Raw genomic sequence first — 17,596 nt, 5'->3', positions numbered from 1 at the left:
TTGGTTTGGTTTGGATGCTTTTAATAATTGTGGTAAAAGTACGGTATAATAATTTGTACCTTACCTGGAGCTGGTAATTACTGTGCAGTCGAAACGTTTTTTCGCTTTTTGTCCGGATGGGATGGCTTCTGGGTCCGAAACCGGACTGCGGTTCGCCAGTTAGTGAACATCTGCTGTACAACATGTTATCTCCGCCTGTACTTAATACAACTCAGAAAGAAAATAAATGCTGGAAGAAATGGAAACACAAGGGATGAAAGAAAGAGAGAATAACTCTAGAATACTAGAGTGGGGGTCTAGTAAGCTTGGAAGAAGATGCTTTACACATTTTATGCGGGCCACAGGCCCACAGGGCTGATGTGTATAAGGGAAAAGTATAATAGTTGGGATCCAGAAGATGGCGGTAATGTAACAATAAGGATGCAAGCCGCCGTTAAACAGCACAGAAGAAGAAGAAAAAAAGGGGGCGGGAAGAGTAACAACAAAAAGAAGAACGCCCCAATAACGTTAAATCTACATCTGGAATGCAAGCTGTTGGCGACAAAGTCCTGCCAGAAGAATTGGGAAAGCAGAGGCGCAGTTTGTGAGGACACGCAGAGTGTAATCCACAGAGGGGAACCCCGCACACATTTCTACGGGTCCGTGCGAGACAACAAGATGAGTGGAGCCGACGTGGACGCGAACACGATCTGCCTCTTTGACGTCGACGGGACGCTCACTGCTGCAAGACAGGTAGCGTGTTTGTGTGTGAATAAAACTAACTTGACGGCAGTTCAACAAACACCTGTCAATTGGCTAACGTTATATGTCAGTACACCGAGCGCCACGTCACATTTTCTTCTTTTGGTTTTATGGCAGTTGGCATTCATCTTGTCGGCGCATTACCGCCCCCTTCTGATCCAAACACCCCTTCCTCCTTAAGAATAAATAACTAAACTATAACTATTTATAACACATATACCACAACCACCCTTGTGGCTTTTCCATCATATACAATTAAATACCCCTGTGTTCCTTAAGAAAGCTAACAGTCTTCCAACCTGTGCTCTCACTAATGTTCAGTATTCCCTGTAATGTACACGTATGCAGCCAAAACATGCTCAATTGACTCCTCTTCTCCACATCCTTCACCAGGGCTGGACTGGTAATCGGGCATACCGGGCAAATGCCCGGTGGGCCGACGCACTTGGGGGCCGGTCGATAGGCCTATAAAAACATTTTATTAAAAAAAATGTTTTGCTTTTGACCGGCCCATAAAGCAGGGACAGCGGCCCATTGGTTCATTTTCCATACTGACACTGGGCTGGCCCAATCATCTCTTAGCAGGCTCCATCCCTCCCTCTCCGTGTGTCAGTCAGATGCATTCAGTGACTCAGAGCTAGAAAGAAATGTGTGGATTAAGATGGAGAAACAAAAACGTAAGGGGGGTGCGGAGAAATTGCGGGCCAAAAAAGTATCTAGAGGTTGATGCCTCAACATGTTCAAAAATAACCGACATGTTTAGTGCTGTAGCTTCAGTTTCCAAAACTACTACAGTACCTGACGACATGTTGCAGAACCAGCAGGTGAACATAGCACATGGAGGAGGAGAGGTGACTAGCCACAGCGAGAGCGGTGCTTGCGGCTCGCAGTAGGGTTGCCAAATCTCCCAACCCCAAATCAGGGACACTTTCGCGGGCTGACGGGGGGGGTTCTAGCGGTCGGCGGGCGGGTTTGCACAACCTCACATGCTCCGCTCTGGCCACCCGGCACCCGCGCGCACACTGCTCTGATGCGCCACAACTTCACAACAACCGGGAATTTTTCGCGCGTCATTGACTTAGCAGGCTGTGATTGGAAATCGGGACTGGCCCATAATTCGGGATGTCCCGGGTAATACGGGACGGTTGGCAAACCTAGCTCGCAGGCAGCAGAGGAGAAGGTGCAGCAGAGGAGAAGGTGTAGCAGGTGTCAGTGTGACAGTGAAGTCCAGGAGGGGCAGAGTGAGCAGGAGAGTGTCATTGAAACGGTAAGCAAGCAGGTAGCTACATGAACAGGGAGGGAGTGTTAATCAGGGCGGGTGCATGAGGATAGTGTGTGGCTGGGCTGGGCCACAACCAAGATGATGACCATTTAACAGTTACCTCAATTAATGAATATTATAATAAGGCAACAAACATTATCGTTGTCGGTTGTTGCTATTATAAAGCCTGAGTGTCAGGTTGTCATTTGTCAAATTGTCACTTAAAAGTTACTGCAATGGCCACTCAGTTAGCTAAAGTCAAATAACACAGCATGAGCTATTTTGCACTGTTTTTGTAGCTAGCACAGTTGAGAGTTCACTTATTCAATTGCAACTTATATTCTAACGGGATATTCTAATGTAAACATTTAAAACTCATAACGTCGACGGCCCTTCTTCTCTAGAAAAAAACTGAAATGATGCCATTTGATTATTTTAATTATTACTCGCCCACAACGAGTTACACGTTAGAAGAGGTAGCTAACGTATGTTTTTTGGGGGTTAAAAACCCGCTTTGCATTTTGAAAGCTGTATATTCAACCAACTAGAGATTTTATAATGTTTCATTTGAATTTCCAATATCATCAATATGCAATATTACGGCAAGTGAATACTCTAAATTGTATATATATATATTATCAGGACGTTTTGTGTGAGTAATTTGTTTGTGTAGGTTTTTTATGGGAAGTATCTCAACAATTAGAGGTAAATGTTGTTTGGTGTCATATTAAAGAGGGGTTTGTACTCTTTAAAGGGATAGTTCACACAAAAAATTTTCATCATTTACTCACCCCCAAGTTGTTTCAAACCTGTATGAATTTCTTTATTCTGATAAACAAAAATATATATTTTGAAGAATGTCGGTAATCAGACAGTTGATGGACCCCATTGACTTCCATAGTGTTTTTTTTTCTACTATGGAAGTCAATGGGGTCCATCAACTGTCTGATTACCGACATTACCGTCCATGGCACTTACAGTAGTTCTCAGCTTTGTATGGGTTTTTGGGAACGGAACAGTAGATGTGCATATCTACAGGGACCGCAAGGATAGTGTACTGGTTGGTGGTTGTGTCCGACCGATTGTGGGGGGCCGGTCTGAGCAAAAATACCAGGGCCCTTTTTTTGTCCTAGTCCAGCCCTGTCCTTCACACAATCCTGTCTGGTGTTTCCCTATGTTTGGTGTTCTGTTTAGTGCACAATTGCCCAACCATGGCCGTGTCATCGCCGTTTCCCCTCTCTGGTTCCTACTGACTACTTTTGTAACTTTGACTTTCTTTTATAGATGATATAGATGTCTCCCGCTATCTAGCCATTTTTCATTTTTTTTTACTTTTAACACTTGATTGATCAATTTTTTTCTGAATTTATTCCACTTTCCAAATAGACACCTCTTCCAACTTGTCTTCCACCTTCAACATGCCTAAAAATAGGATAATGATTACTTCCAACAGTAGAACCACTGTCTGAACTGCAGTTCATTCTTGCTTTAAAAATAATCACAATAATAATGGCTATAATTCAGACAAATTAGAGAATAAACACATTGTAATCTTTGTAAACAACTAACGTAATCAGTAATAATTCCACTTAAGGCCATGTTGAAGAAAATACATTTACAAACCATCTAGCTCACATGTTATTCACTGTGAACCTTTAACGTTGGATTTGTTTATTTATTTGAGCAGTACACATGGTGCTCAAAAGGAGTGGACTGAAGCAAGAGCTTATGAGAGCCCATCCCCAAGTACAATAAAATAAATAAAGTAACAATAATAAAATCAAACAAACAAAAAGTAGAAAATAAAAAAGAACATTTCTGAGCATTTCAAACAGCTACATTTCAAGCATTCATTCATGCTCCCCCTAGTGGCAACACATTTCTTGTCTGAATATTTCAAAAGTCTTTTGTTTGTATTTAACTTTGAACAGGTTGATGTTTGGACATCGTTTCAACTCCATCTCCAGTTTGTTCCACAATTGTACACCATTAACTGTTGGACTAAAATTTTTCAAAGTTGTGCTATGTTTCTGAATCCTAAAGTTTAATTCATCACGTAATTCATAACAGCCAGTACGTTCTTGGAACCTTCTTTGTATTTGGTTTGGTAACAATTTATACCTTGCTTTGAATAACATCTGTACAGTTTGGAAGTCAACAATGTCACAAAACTTCATGATCTTTGAATTTAAAAATAATGAGTTTGTGTGGTCCAAAAACCCAACTTTATGAATTACTCGGATAGCTCTTTTTTGCAACAATACTATTGGTTTAACTGTGTTTTTATAAGTACTACCCCAAACCACAGTACAATAATATAAGTAGGGCAAAATCAGAGAACAATATAAGGTATGTAGAGCTTTGATGTTTCAAATGTGCTTTGCTTTTGCTATTACTGAAATGCTTCTAGAAATTTTCGTAGATATATATTTAATGTGAGATTTCCAAGTAATTCTGTCATCAATAATCACACCAAGGAATTTGATTTCATGCACTCGCTCGATAACAGCACCCTCTATCTGAATTGCTTCCTGAGCATTGGAATTACAGTTGCCAAATATCATCATTTTGATTTTACTCAGATTTAGAGATAATTTATTTAGTTTGAACCACTTTTGAGTTCCCAGTTAACAATCTGACACAGCTGCTGTAAGTTGTCTCCTGATGCAAAAATATTTGTATCGTCAGCAAACAAGATAAATTTAAGTACTTCAGACGTTTTACAAATATCGTTAATGTACATATTAAACAATTTTGGGCCCAGAATAGAACCTTGAGGTAAACCACAGACAATTTGTCGACAACTCGACTGATAACCACCAATTTTCACACATTGTTTTCTATTTTTTAAGTAACTGGTAACCCACTGTAGAGCTACCCCCCTAATTCCATAATGTTCTAGTTTATTAATTAATATATCATAGTTTATTGTATCAAATGCTTTACTCAGGTCAATAAATAACCCTATTGCACATTTCTTGTTATCTACAGCATTAGTTATTTCTTCAGTTATATCAAAGAGCGCGTGTGAGGTTGAGTGATTGTTCCTAAAACCAAACTGATTGTCCGAGATTAAATTACACCTTTCGATAAAGCTGTCAAGTCTAGAGTTAAAAACCTTTTCTAAGATTTTAGAGAATTGCGGTAAAAGGGAAACCGGCCTATAGTTTGTAAAGAGATGTTTATCTCCTGCTTTGAACAGAGGAATTACTTTTGCCACTTTCATACTATCCGGAAATTGTCCAGTTTCCAACGATAAGTTACAGATGTAAGTTAACGGCTTAGAGATACTTTCAATAACAGTTTGTAAAGTTTTCATGTCCATGTCATGGTAATCTGTTGAGGTCTTATTTTTACACCCTTTAACAATGTCCAGTATCTCCTTTTCCTCCACAGGACTGAGGAACAAGGACATAGGATTTGTGTCTATCAGTTCACAATTATAGTTTTCAACGTTTGCAATTTTTGCAGCAAGGTTCGGTCCAACATCTACAAAGAATTTATTAAATGTTTCGACTACTTCATTCATATTATTTAAAGTGTTATGCTCATCTTTGAAATATTTTGGATAATTAATCGTTCTTGGTTTATTTCTAATTATACTATTTAAGATGTTCCATAAACGTTTAATATTATTCTTATTAGTATCTAACAACTTATTATAATAATCCTGTTTACACTTTCTAATGATACCTGTCAGTTTATTTTTATATTTCTTATATTTATCCTCAGCTTCTTTTGTTTTGTTATTTATAAAGTTTTTGTAAAGATAATTTTTTTTCTTGCAAGCATTTAGTAAACCTTTAGACATCCATGGTGTTTCTTTACACTTTCTGTTTTTACAATATTTCTTCATTGGACAGTTTTTGTCGTATACCTTTTGAAATACTCGCGTAAACTCATCATAAGCCATATTCGTGTCATTCTCTCTGTACACAATACTCCAGTCTTGAGCTAAAAGCTCCTTTTTGAATGCATCAATAGTTTTCTCTGTTTTTACCCTTCTAAACCAATACTTGTTTTCCTCTTCATCTTTTACATATCCATTTTTATACAAAACGAAAACTGGAAGGTGATTACTAATATCGTTTATCATTAATCCGCTGACTGTGTCACTCTCTATTTCATTTGAGAAAATGTTATCAATCAAGGTGGCACTATGGGTTGTTATTCTACTCGGTTTGGTTATTAGAGGAAACAGACCTATGCTGAATAAGGTATTTATAAATTTGTCCGTCTTTTTATGTTTATATGGGTTAAACAGATCGATGTTGAGGTCTCCCCCCACAAACATGACTTTATGATTTAATCCTGAAAAGTGCTCCTCCATCCAATTAGAAAAAACATCTATATCAGAGCCAGGTGTTCTATAAATAGAACTCACAATAATATATTTCTTTTTTTGCCTTGTAATTTCTACAGTAAGGCATTCAAGTGTATCATCCACCACCATTGTCTTATTCTCCATTACTTTATAACTATAGTTGGAGTCTATAAACATAGCTACGCCCCCACCATGCTTGTTCTTTCTGTTCATACTTACAAATTCATAACCATCAATAGAAAACTCAAATTCTCTGTCATTATTAATCCATGTTTCTGTTATTAGAATGACACTGAATGGTGTGGAAAACTGTTTTAAGAAGCTTTTGATGTGGTCAAAGTTTGCATAGAGGCTTCGACTATTGAAGTGGATTACAGTGAATGCCTTAACGTTCTTAAGTTTACTATTGTAAAGATCCTCTGTATAGTATTGACAGTCATTGGTAGCTCTAGAAAAAAAGTTATTTTCAGGGTCGATGTCGATCTTAGTGTTCTGTAAGTCGTATTGAGAGAATGTAAAATCCTGGGAGTTTGCTTCAGCAATTCTCCTTATTGAAAAGTCCAAGTCGGTGTTTCCTATAGAACTATATGTATTACTAGACATGTGAAATTATGTGCTTTTACATACCAAAATCCATACGTTTTTCCCGGTGTTTATACTGGATGTGGTGTACTGCTGCGTGGACGTATAATGAGTTTGTCATATCTCAAGAAGGCGATCTGCCCCCTTTCTCGTGCAGCTCTCAGCTCCGGCATCAGTTCTTTACGTTTTCTTTTTATTAACTCTGTGTAGTCCTCGTTAATGAAGATTTTTGTTCCTTTGAGTCGTTTAGCGCGTTGCAAGATTTCCTCTCGATCCTTCCACCGCAGTAGTCTGGCGATGATGGGTCTCGGCCAGTCTCGGCCAGTCTCTCCCGCTGCCCGGTTTCCCTACGCGGTGAGCCCTCTCCACCTCGACCGCGTGATGTAGCTGGAGCTTCTCCTTCAATATTTCCTTCACTTTTTCCTCGGCGTCGGCCCAAGTCTCTCCGGGCGACTCCAACACTCCCTCAAAGACCAGATTGTTTCTGCGGCTCTGTCCCTCCAGATACTCCAGTTTATCCGTGATAATGTGCAAATTGTCACATACTTTATGAAAATTGGTTTGCAAAGTGTTTGTGCGCTCCGTGAGTTTCAGATTCTGTTCTTTTAAAGTTTCCACCTCACCTTGCGTGAACTGCAGGCTTGTTTTTAGCTCTTGAATGTCCTTTGTCTGTAATTCCAATCGGTTGTTAGTAGATTCCATTATTATTTTTATGAATCCTCTAAAGTTCTCCTGTTGTTGATGGAGCAGATCCTTAAAGATGTCCTTTTGTTTATCCAGTAACTCAGTAATTCGACTCAGGCTTACGTACTCCTCTTCCGTTGTCGCCACATCTCCCTGTAGCTTCGTCTCTGATCTAGTCCGTTTGGGCATTTTTCTTTCCTCTCTCTACAAAAACTTGTTTGAATGAAATTTCAGTCGTCAATCACCAAAAGGATGATGATTAGTAAAAAAGGTTAACGATTCACCGCACGCTGCCACGAATTATCTGCTTTCCTTTCGTATGCTAAAGGAGCTATTTCCTTAGCCTATTAACCTTGAAAGTGTCCTCTGAATTTGGCTTTCTTCCCCTCCATTATTGCCTGTTCATGTTGTACGCAGTAGCCATATGGTTCCAGATATTCAAAGATTTGTATTTCTTTCCTTCAGCATGGTTGTTCTGACATCCACTGTTTACTTGTGCTTTCCTTATTGTAAGAGGCTTTAAAAGTCTGTAAACCTAGGGGAAACACTGGAATGTCATATAAAAGCTCGAGTTATTATTGTGATTGACTACAGGGGTCCGTTTCAAGTGGAAGGTTTTAACAAACTGCAGCGTGGGAGAAAATGGCTGCTTAGGTCAAGGCGCAAGTTCACACTTTTCTCACTGCTCTGCATAATGTACCTTCACTAGTTTTGCAAAAAAATCTAATGCTACAAAGAATGTGCTCTTATGTGAGAGCATGCCCTCAATGGGTGACGTTAGTTACATGAGGACGGGTGAGGTTATGGACATATTTGATGGACTGTGAAAGAAACAATCCTGTTTAAACAAGAAGTTATCTGGAAATGCGACTATATCTAATCAGGGCCTCAATATTCTCTCCCAATGTATGTTTAACAACCTGCAGAGTAATGCCGGTTCTTCATCTGCAGGATCGTCCAGAAAAGGACATGCCATGTTCGAGAAAAAACGTTAGTCTTTAACATAACAGCGGTCATAAACAATCTTATTTTGTTCGGATGTGGAAACTGCCCTAGATTACACCTAAAACAGAGTACCGTATTTTCGCGACTATACGGCACACTGAATTACAAGGCGCACCTTCAATAAATCGCCAATTTTAGAACTATTTTCATATATAGAGCGCACCGGATCACAAGGCGCATAGAAGTAACTGCAGTAAAACGTTTGACTGGGGCTGCGTTATGCATCCACTAGATCGGGCTGTGCTAAATCAAACGTTATTAAGCGTTCTGAAAACTCTTCACTCCCATGGAAACGTTGTTCAACGTTAATGTGGATATTAACAATATCTCTGAACCTCCAACTTTCGTTCTTGATTAATGAAAACATTCTTGGCAAATGCTTTGGTGCATCTTGCACCGAGAGGCAGCGCTGGAACAGACGGTGGCGCCTCGCGGCGGACCGTCAGCGCGATCCCGACATCCAACTACCAGCTTTAATATACTGTAGCGACTCTCGCTAATGAATCTCTGGACAATGTGCTTATCTTCTGGTTTTATTGTCGAGAAACAGGCTACTGTCGGCCGTAGCCTACGCCGAACAAAAACACACCATCGCTCTCCAAAACAACAACAATTCCCGCGTCCCCATAGGTGGCACTAAGATGAGTGACGTCACATTGTGCGCCCTTCACTGAACATCCCAAAACTCTGTAAAGTGCAACGCCGCTCCAGAACATGAAAACACAGTCCGTTACAATACGCTGTTGGAGCTGGAATTACCGCGGCTGCTGGCACCAGACTTTCCCTCCAATGGATCCTCGTTAACCAGTATGGATCAACCAATTGAGCCATATATACGGCGCTCCGGATTACAAGGCGCACGCGCCGTTTTTTTAGAAAAAAAAGGATTTTAAGTGCGCCTTATAGTCGCGAAAATACGGTAATTGAATGAATAAGGAAATAAAGAGCGCTGTGTCAATTGCTGGGCTGCTGTCGGAAGGAGGAGACTGAAAGAAACTCAAGTTTCACACGCTCAGTTACCATAGTGACTGACCATGAGGTTTAATCTCAAGGTTAACAAACTCTTGAGTTTACACTAAACCCGCTTCTTGCAACGGATCCCAGTACAGTAAATATCTAGTTCAAAACATTGGTTCTCACATACCATGTGAATGTATCGGGTCCAGTCTACATCCAGGACATGGTGAAACCCTCCATCCCAACCCGCACACTCCGCTCTGCATCTGCCAAGCTGCTTGTTCCTCCCTCTCTGAGAGAAAAGCACTTGGTGAGATTGCGACTGTTTGCTTTCTTGGCTCCCAGATGGTGGAATGAGCTCTCTGATGACATCAGGACTGCAGAGAGCCTTTACATCTTCCGCCCAAAACTCAAGACACACCTCTTCAGACTCTACCTTGACTAAAACACTAACAAACTGTAGCACTAACAAATTCTAGCACTTAAATTGTACTTATAATGGCACTTACCTATAACATGTTTTGAAACTGCTTATTTGATGAAAATTGTACTTTCTTGTTACTTGTTCTTCTGAGTTTATTTCTACGGTGGAAATGCACTTATTGTAAGTCGCTTTGGATAAAAGCGTCAGCTAAATGACATGTAATGTAATACGTATTGTTTGTTTTCAGTGTGTAACTCCAAACATGGCAGAGTTCCTCGAGGAACTCAGGACTCGAGTTCGAGTCGGAGTTGTAGGAGGGTCGGACCTTTCTAAGATCAAAGAGCAGTTGGGAAATGACGGTAAGACACCTGTTGGTGCCTCTATTGTAGATAGCTGTGTGGGTGTGTGTATGTATAGATAGATAGCAGTGTTTTCCCTAGGTTTAAAAGGGCGGGGGATCATTTCAGCAGGGGGGTGCGCCCCGCTGTTATAATGGTAGGGGAAACACTGGATAAATATCTATCAAATATGTTTTTTGACTCTCAATTTCTTGCAGTGATCCAGAAAATGGACTACGTGTTTGCTGAGAACGGTCTAGTGGCATTTAAGAATGGACAGTTACTTTCTGTCCAGGTAAGATTGACCCTGTGTGGCCAATGAACATCTTATTTTAGGTGAACAATTGTAAGCCTGCGTTGACTAACCCCAGATTTAAAAAATGTGCCATCCTATTCTTGGTTTTGTGAAACAATACAATGATTAGGATGTCAAATTTGAACCTGATGGCATTACTTTGTGAAACAGGCCCAAGGTTAACATTGTCTTCTTGCTGCTGTCAGTCCATCCAGGCCCATATGGGAGAAGAGCTTCTCCAAGATTTCATTAACTTCTGTCTCAACTATATGGCCAAGATCAAACTGCCTAAGAAGAGGTACAGTCATATCAGAGTGCTTTTTTCCAGTCCTGTAGTTTGGATGCACATGGAATTGAAGGGTACTTTCCATTAATATGTAATGTTAAGAATAATGGATAGTAACAATCTGAATTGAGCTAATGGAGACTATGTGATTATGTTTGCTGTTTCACAGGGGTACATTCATTGAATTCCGTAACGGCATGTTAAACATCTCCCCTATTGGACGCAGCTGCACCAAGGAAGAGAGGAACGAGTTCTACGAGCTAGATCAGGTAGCGCACACATTAGGGAGGGTGGGTCGTCCGTTGGTGGTTCAATCCAACTTTCTGGGTATAATGTCCCTCAGTGAGACACTAAACCCGAAGTGGCACTTCTCTAAATGGGTTCAAGTAAACCCACTACGGATCGCAACGACGTAAGTGCGCACTTCCTTAGTTTAGCTTAGCAGTCTCAGTTTAGCCAGCAGGCTGAATCCACTTCGGAGAGTTAAGCCGGTTCAAAATGTGCTTTGAGAAGAAGAGCCGTTTAAATGCTGAGGGCTGTTGGGAAGACGGTCGGCCAGCAGATCTCCATGAGGACTTGATGGCTGTGTTTTCTAAACTAATAAACTCATTGCAGGGTTCTCAAGCCTCACACATTGACCGTGAGACACACACCATTCCAACCAGTTCACACATCACACCTTGAGAAGGCAACGCAAAAACAAGTTGCCCTGCTAACGTTGCATCAGATTTATGGTTTATGATCCCACCAAGAAAATCGGCTATTGCACTGATAATCAACTTTAATAAAATTCTGAGCAGAGGTCCTCAACATTCATTTGGGGTACATTTCGAGACTGCGCTGAATGTAAGTGGATCATTTAACTGCTGTAGAGACACCTTTTTCTCAGGTGTTTTAGAGCAAAAGGACAGCTAATATATAGGAATGACTGGAAATTTTCTCCAAATAATTATTGTGTTAATCTGCAATTAGGCAACTGTTAGCTCATTTTGTCAGGGAAAACCTCAAACATTAGATATTGTGTTCTTTCTTCTAAGCTCTTATTACATGGCCACCGGGTGCACAGCCTTACAATACAAATGTTTAGAATTTCCCAGATTGGCAGAATTTAATGCAATGCGTGAATTGTTAGTTTAGAATTTTTTGTTTTTTTCTCCTTTCAGAAAGAGAAAATCAGAGACAAATTTGTGTCCGTATTAAAGGAAGAGTTCAAAGGCAAAGGATTGTCATTTTCAGTCGGTGAGTTTACTGCATTCCTGACAATTTTACAATGCATTTATTTTGAGCTTGTGTTAGATCTAAGGAAACCATCAGGATCTGTTGTAGCCTCAGACTTTAGGCACTATGAGATATCAATTCAGTTTTGGCTTTCTTTGTGTGATTCAAATGGTCATCATCATATTCCGCTCTGCCTCTCCACATTTGTCTTTCTGCAGGAGGGCAGATCAGCTTTGATGTGTTTCCTGATGGTTGGGATAAAAGATTCTGCCTGAGGTTTGTTGAGAAGGACAACTACTCCACCATTCACTTCTTCGGAGACAAGACCAAACCTGTGAGTATGCTAACTACTGATAGCATGGCTGATTGCTGTAGGATGCACATTATCCCATTAATAGAAGTGCCTGGTTAGGACCACAACCACAGAAATGGGTTGATCTTGACAACACTGACTGGTATATGTACATCCAGGTTCCTCTGACCCGGGTTACCCCAGGTTGTTATGTCTCATTTTAAGAACAGGATTTAAAAAAATCGCTCCGTTTGGGCCGGTTTTTTTCTACATGCGTTAATTAAAATCTTGCCCCTCCTCCAACCAATTAATATAAAGAAATAATTTGTCGACTGTAGGAAAAAAGTATATTTAGATTCCATTGTTTCCGTGTTAAGTGTAGAAATTCCACCTTTGTTTTTCATTTGATTTATTGCGTAGCAATACACAGCTATGTTATACAGCACAAAATTCAAAGTCAGCATTCCCTTAATTTCCATGGTTGTGGTGTTTACACAAAGGGCACAAAACAGTCACCTTCATTAGGTACACCTAAATTGCCTGTTAACACAAATTTCACTTTGCCACAACTTCATGTAGACGTGGTCAAGACAACTTGCTGGAGGGTATTTACCTTGCACACTTTGGGCCACTTAGTAACTTAGTGGTTAAATGCTGTAGCCTACCTGAAAATTGTTGCTGACCATGTCCATCCCTTGATGACCACAGTGTATCATGTTCTGATGGCCACTTTCAGTAAGATAATTCTTACAAGCTCACAACCGTCAGGGTTCTACTGAACCCCTCAAAAGGTCAGCCGTCACACCTTTTAAATATGGCTTTAAGAATACTGCATGATTTTATTCATATTTCTTATGGCATGTTATGGTTTTTATTTATTGTAATGTCTGGTCTATTGTGTGTATGGACTGTTTATATCGGGGAATACATTTTCACACTCTGCAAGGATGGGCAAAGTTTTTCTAATCCAAAACGTCAAGTCTGTATTGTAAAAATAATTGTCCCAGGGTTTTGTGTGTAGTTTGCTATGACGATATAAGACCGGCAAAGAAACTGTGTGTGTGTGTGTGTGTGTGTGTGTGTGTGTGTGTGTGTGTGTGTGTGTGTGTGTGTGTGTGTGTGTGTGTGTGTGTGTGTGTGTGTGTGTGTGTGTGTGTGTGTGTGTGTGTGTGTGTGTGTGTGTGTAGGGAGGAAACGATTATGAGATCTACAGTGACCCTCGGACCATCGGCCATGAAGTCTCCTGTCCAGAGGAAACGCAACAACTTTGCCAGCAGCTGTTCTTTTCATAAGAAAGAAGCAGAAACTGTGCCTTTCTGCCAAACAGCTTCTGTTAAGAGTCCTTATTCATCTGTCAAGAAGGCTTGCCCATAAAAAGGACTGGTTGAAGGCAGAAAGAAACTGGTGTTTGGGGTCTTTGGTAGCGTCAGGATGGGTTTTGGGGTCATTGGTAATGTCAGGATGGAGTTGGAAGACTTTTGTGGGGATTTCTGGTTATTATATGAGCACTTTCAAAATGTTAAATGTAATGTATTCATCTATTGGTTTTGCTGTGCACCTCATGGTAATCTTTGAGGCAAAACAATTACAAACCACCTCTTTCAATTTACAGAGACAACTTTGCCATATTTAAGAAAAGATTTTGAAATATGTTTGTGGTCTGATTGGTTGGATTTGTCTTTAGTGCATTTCATGTGAACATTAGCTGATTGAAATCTGCTTTCAATCAAAATCCCTTAATCCCACTGTGCAACAGGTTGTCTGCCTAGCTGCATCAGTGACACAAACACAGAAGACCCTTTGGGTTTAAAATCCATTGGGTCTGCAGTGTCAGGTTTGCAGAAAGCTCAGCTGGTCACCTGTCACTATAACCTTGTCAATCCGACCTGAATGCTGCCTTTCACTTCCCAGAGCAGTCAAATATAAAGTCCTCCTCCTGTATTTTATGTCAAGCCATTTTTTGTAACGCTGCAATTCACCCAACTATGGAATGCCGTTTTATTCACAATTAAATGAATAAATACATACATAAATAACTGAATAAATACATGAACTAGAAAATGCATTTCCTGCTGAAAATGCGTTGGAATGCAAAAAGCTGAAATTAATTTCAAAAAGTTGCTTAAAGTACAGAAATGAAACAAGCTGAAATTATTCTAAACATTGCTGAAAGAATAGAAAAAGCTGAAATACATTTAAAAATGGCTGAAAATACAGAAATGAGAAAAGCTGAAATGAACTTGAAACAATTGCAAAAAAACTGAAATGGGAGAAGCTTCTATGAATTTGAAATCACAGAAATAATAAAAGCTGAAATTAATCTCAAAAAGTTGCTTAAAATGCAACACGCTGAAATTATTCTAAACATTGCTAAAAGAATAGAAAAAGCTGAAATACATAATTGAGAAAAGCTGAAATGAACTTTAAAGAATATAAAAAAAAACAGAAATGGGAGAAGCTTCTATGAATTTGAAATCACAGAAATAATAAAAGCTGAAATTAATTTCAAAAAGTTGCTTAAAATGCAACAAGCTGAAATTATTCTAAACATTGCTGAAATAGAAAAGGCTGAAATACATTTAAAAATTGCTGAAAATACAGAAATGAGAAAAGCTGAAATGAACTTGAAAGAATTGGAAAAAACAAATGGGGGAAGCTTCTATGAATTTGACAAAATACAGAACTAATAAATGCTTAAATTACTTCTAAACATTGCTGAATCTTTTTCATTCAAACTAAATGAACTTGGTAAATGGACTGGTACACCGCTTTGCTAGTCTTCTGACTACTCAAAGCGCTTTAATACTAGATGATATCTCTCACCCATTAATACACTGATGACACAACCTACAATACACAGTGGCACCTGCCCATGTGCACAGAATGAACAAGACAGGAGAAGATCCTGGCAACAAGTCAAAATAAAATATAAAAACATTTTGCTCTTCTTTTCTTTATTCAACTTATTCAATTTTTTAATCTTATTATTCTATTTCTTCCGCCGCACAGTGGATGACCCCTGAGCTACGTCTTTATGGCCATCGATCAACAGCTGGTCGCTAATGAGCTCAAAGCGAAGAGAGCGAAGAGATTTAGACAAAATCCACACCTCAAACAAATGCTTCCTGGAGCAAAACTATTTGGGGGAGCCAAAAAATAATGGCATTTTGAGAGACCCAAGACTCTACCGAACGCATGAGTGTAGTTTTTATGTCTCTGTGTTTTAAAACGGCTCAAACAGCAGTTAACAAAAAGTGTACCGTCTGTGTGTTTTTTTTTAAAATGTCGGCAGATTTGTATGGAAGCTTATGGGGCTCGGGGCAGACTTTGTCTCACAATCGGGCTCCTCACGCAAAAAGTAAATAACTCTGAGATTCCAAACTTATACGAGTCCAACCAGCACAAGCACGGCTAATGTTTTCTTTTTAAATGAAGGCTGAAAAGTGAATATTGTGGCCGTAAAGATAAAAGTGCCTCTTTTTTTTTTACTGAATCCTGACATGGCGCTCACTCTAAATCCCGGGACAATCTGGAAAACTCCACTCTAAATTCGAAAGAAACCCCAAAACTAATGAAACATAATTAGTGATTATGAAAAAACTATAATAGATATGAACAAGCTGTTTTTTTAATGAAATTGTTAAGACTTGTGGCAACATTTTAAAGTTTAAATTGTGTCTCTAGCTGAAAGATTGGAAAAGTTGAAAGTTGAACAAGTTTTGAGAGGATTTGAAAATGTAATCCATTGGAAACCATGTTAAAAAGTTTGATGATTTTAATTCATATTAATTCAATTCAAGAGCTAAAAAGCTGAAAAGTCATAGCACACCTCTCCTGAAGGAGCTGAACATTTTAATATTTGAATGGTCTTAATAGCTGAAAGTGTGAAGGAGTTGAAACGTGCGGCGGAAGAAATAGAAGAATAAGTTGATTAAAGAAAAGAAGAACAATACTTGGAATGCTTGAAGCATTCCAACTAAATATGCATTTGAAATACATTGAAATAAAGGGAATACATAAATATTATTATTTCATGGTACTTTTATTTCATAAGTCCATATTTATTTATTTCAAGAGACTTATTTCATAATGCCACTTTTATTTCACGTTATTATATGCAAATCGGGGGGCGTGGCTATCTCACATTCAGAACAGACAACAGAGCCGTGTGCATAAAAAGGCTCGTAAATGTGTACTTATGGACTTATGAAATAAAAGTACCATGAAATAATTAAATGTATTTAAGATTTATGTATTTATCACCTCATTTATTTATTCCACGATGTATTTCAAATGCATATTTCATGTATTTATGTATTTATTAATTAATTAATTTATGTATTTATTTAATTGTGAATAAAACGGCATTCCTTATCCAACAAACTGGAACCATTATGCAAATCACTTTAATAACAGCAGATATCAAAATGTGATGTTCTCAGTACGTGGTACATTCACAGTTCAGACCCGGAAGCAGAATGGCAGTCTTACACATCTCTCTGCGCTTCCATCAGAGCAGTTACGCACCTTAACCATAAGAAACCATATAAAAACTGTGTCTGCCCCAAGGCACTTTAGTTATTTAAATCAAAGGTAAGAAGCAGAGGAGTTCAACTAAATAACTTAATTAAATAAAAGTGCAACAACATAGAAGTCATCAAAATAAAGAGGTTTGTTTAATGTGGTCTCCATTCTTACACTGTTTTCTGATTAATCCTATTCTTAAACATCTAAACCAGTGATTCTCAACTGGTGGGGGACCTGTTTTTAATGGGTCCCGGGCCTTTGCATGGGAAAATAAAAATTAGAATTAAAAAAAAAAAATCACCCAAAAATTCATCCTGTGATTTTATTTTGAAGGGACGTTTTTAATGCAGCGGAGTGTCGTTATTTTTGCTGGCTCGTCCGTCCATGTTTTCAGAAGCGTGCCAGGTTGGGTCAAACCATTCTGATATGGGGGAGACTTTGGTTTTTTAGGATAATTAAACACCCTGAATATAAAATATAAAATTCAGCTTATGAACTTGATTTTGAATAAATCTGAGAAGTTGAGAATGTTCCTCGATTTGGGTCGAGGCTTGTCATTAAGGGGTGATGGTGGGTCCTGGAGCCAGACCAGTTGAGAACCACTGATCTAAACAGTCATCTAATGCTGAATTAGTAAATGAAATATCATATAGATCTATTTT

The 17,596-nt window shown here is 39.1% G+C and overlaps 1 protein-coding gene across 1 annotated transcript; it reads left to right on the top strand.

The window, feature by feature from the left end:
* Positions 1–469: 469 nt before the first annotated feature.
* pmm2 (phosphomannomutase 2) lies at positions 470–15,155 on the top strand. The gene is made up of 8 exons (XM_037472800.2): positions 470–732; positions 10,226–10,337; positions 10,535–10,611; positions 10,818–10,909; positions 11,067–11,166; positions 12,061–12,136; positions 12,334–12,449; positions 13,595–15,155. The coding sequence occupies exons 1-8, from the start codon at positions 658–660 to the stop codon at positions 13,697–13,699; spliced, it is 753 nt and encodes a 250-aa protein (XP_037328697.2). The 5' UTR covers positions 470–657; the 3' UTR covers positions 13,700–15,155.
* Positions 15,156–17,596: the final 2,441 nt, after the last annotated feature.

This window comes from Pungitius pungitius, chromosome 9 (assembly GCF_949316345.1).
Source record: "Pungitius pungitius chromosome 9, fPunPun2.1, whole genome shotgun sequence".
Taxonomy (NCBI): Eukaryota; Metazoa; Chordata; class Actinopteri; order Perciformes; family Gasterosteidae; genus Pungitius; species Pungitius pungitius.
Note: the sequence above shows the minus strand (reverse complement) of the source record. Positions and strands in the feature narration are given on the sequence as shown.

Excerpts from the sequence above, each read along its gene's own strand:
- pmm2 (XM_037472800.2), top strand. The coding sequence starts at position 658 with ATGAGTGGAGCCGACGTGGACGCGAACACGATCTGCCTCTTTGACGTC. Across the intron at positions 10,612-10,817 it reads GACAGTTACTTTCTGTCCAG|TCCATCCAGGCCCATATGGG; the intron begins GTAAGATTGACC and ends TGCTGCTGTCAG. Across the intron at positions 12,450-13,594 it reads TCGGAGACAAGACCAAACCT|GGAGGAAACGATTATGAGAT; the intron begins GTGAGTATGCTA and ends GTGTGTGTGTAG.